The sequence below is a fragment of the Gopherus flavomarginatus genome, chromosome 3 (genome assembly GCF_025201925.1).
Source record: "Gopherus flavomarginatus isolate rGopFla2 chromosome 3, rGopFla2.mat.asm, whole genome shotgun sequence".
Classification (NCBI taxonomy): Eukaryota; Metazoa; Chordata; order Testudines; family Testudinidae; genus Gopherus; species Gopherus flavomarginatus.
Window position 1 is genome coordinate 50,159,154 of NC_066619.1, and position 2,183 is coordinate 50,161,336.

General features: G+C 40.4%; 1 protein-coding gene across 1 annotated transcript; it reads right to left on the reverse strand.

Annotated features, from left to right (window-relative positions):
- Positions 1 to 811: 811 nt before the first annotated feature.
- TMEM174 (transmembrane protein 174) lies at positions 812 to 1,503 on the reverse strand. Its single transcript, XM_050943751.1, is given in 2 exon segments — positions 812 to 1,483; positions 1,486 to 1,503. Coding segments are annotated over 2 exon segments (690 nt in total).
- Positions 1,504 to 2,183: the final 680 nt, after the last annotated feature.

The window sequence follows — 2,183 nt, forward strand, 5'->3', positions numbered from 1 at the left end:
GTATGTTATTGATCCCTGCTAAGAAGTCACAGGTACAGCTGTCCCTGAATTAGGATCTATCACCTAATTGATCTCATTGCAAATAAGGATAAGGGACAAGAAAAGGTAAACTAAAAAGGTGCTTTATTTAACATAAGGTGAGTATACGTACAAAATATCTCAGTGGCATGCGTGGGCATGAAGCCCAGAACCCTATCCCTCTACAAATGACAGAAAAAGGTATTTATACTCTACAGATCAAAGTTCATCTGCCTTGGCCTCGATATGTTGGATCCAATTTATCACTGAGCTTGGGGATGACAGGCGGTGCAGGAGGGACTCGGACCTTTGATGACTGCTGAACCAGGATTAGGATCAGGATTGCTTCTCAGATAAGTAGCTGTGGTGGTTTCTCTCAAGAGATCTTCCAGTGGTTCTAGGGAGGATAGCACCCTAGAGCCCGTGTGTGGGGCTTTTATATCCTCTTATCTCTAGGCAGATTAGTGACCACCTGACCAGTCCTTTTCCCGTCTTTCCACAAAAGACCGCCAAATTCAAATAAAAGGGTGCCAAAGTTCCAAAGAGAAGGGTAGCCAAAATGGCTTCCAAACAACTATTAGACACCATTCAAGATGGTGATTTTAACAAATTTTTGACATTTCCATTTCCCAGGTAAATAATAAAAGATATCACATAGACATAGATCAAAGCATGCATATTAAAACATAAATACATGAATAATGCTGTACACAGGAAGCACCACAACACTAGGGTTCAATAGCATTTGACTGGATAACAATACTACTTAGCACTAATGAAGTGCTTTAAAAATTCAAATAACTATATCCATATTAACTAATAAACATTTAAGTAGACTTAACCTCTTGTCTCTTGTGTCTGCTACCAGATAAGCAGGGTAGTTTTCATCTTCAGTAAAAGCTGGGTTATGCAGAGAGTGGACAGTACGAGAGTTTGAGTGCAGAGGAGAGATTGGGGAAGGAATTGTTAATCCACTGGATGAAGCAATACCATAATAACTGAGCACTGGATGCAGATAGGCCGGATTCACAGCAATCCCTTCCTGGGATAGATAAGGAGGAGGCATGTACTGAACCACTGTAGCACCATGAAAAGTTATAGGTTGGTTCATTCTAGTGAAAACAAAGGCTTGTCCACTTGGAGACTGGTCTGTAACTGATGCACTTTCATCACGTTTTTTGCAAGATTTTCATGTCAGAGTTTTAAATTTGCAAATGGCAATCAGGACAAAAGTCACACCAACAGAGAGCAGAATAGGCCCTAATAACTGAGTCCGCTCAAACTGAATAATGCCAGCATATTTGATCCATCCCATTACTGTGAAAGTGATCCCCACCAGCCCTAAAAAAACACCCGAAAAGAGTAAAGTGGCACCACCTTTGTCATCATCTGACACCAGGACATCTGATCTGTTGGGCTGATATGGAGTGACAGAAAATACATTGAAATAGAAATCTTCTACACACAGTTGTTGTTCTGCTCCATTGCTACACACTAGTTCTCTTTGGTCTCAAGTGAGATGGAATTTGTAAGAGATCTTAGGTAACATTTGAAGTCAAAGGCTCAGATTAGTTATATAAGAACTTTGCATGTGTATGGTTAACAGAGGGCATCATGTGAAGGAATACACTTTGCTTGGAAGAATAAAGGTCTGGGAAGTGAAGCCTGAAGTGGTTCACTTAAAATGCCTTGAATTATCTATTGCCATGGTGCTTGCTTCTGGAAACTGCTTTAATATTTCATGGCTGTTTTTCCCTCTGTTTATCCTGTTCTTTAACTTTGGCTGTTCCTCATAGCTCCAATGCTTACTGGGAAAGACATACAACTGCCATATCTCAACTGCAGTTGAGGGCTTCCAACATACATACATTTAGTCACAAGCACTGTGATGACTCACTTGATCTCCTGGGGGCAATCACTCCCACAACCAAAATCTGCAGGGTCATATATCAGAAAAATACACCACAAGTAGAACATCATTAATCTGAATGCTTCACAACTCTCAGTACTGTGATACTTATAGCTAAGGCTGGATTTCTATAGCTAAGGCTGGACTTCTGCCTGGAGTCCAGAACTTCCATGATTTAAAAAAAAACTATTAAAGATTTTTTATTTTTAAAGCCCAAAGGGGCCATGATGATCATCTAAGCTGACCTCCTGCACAA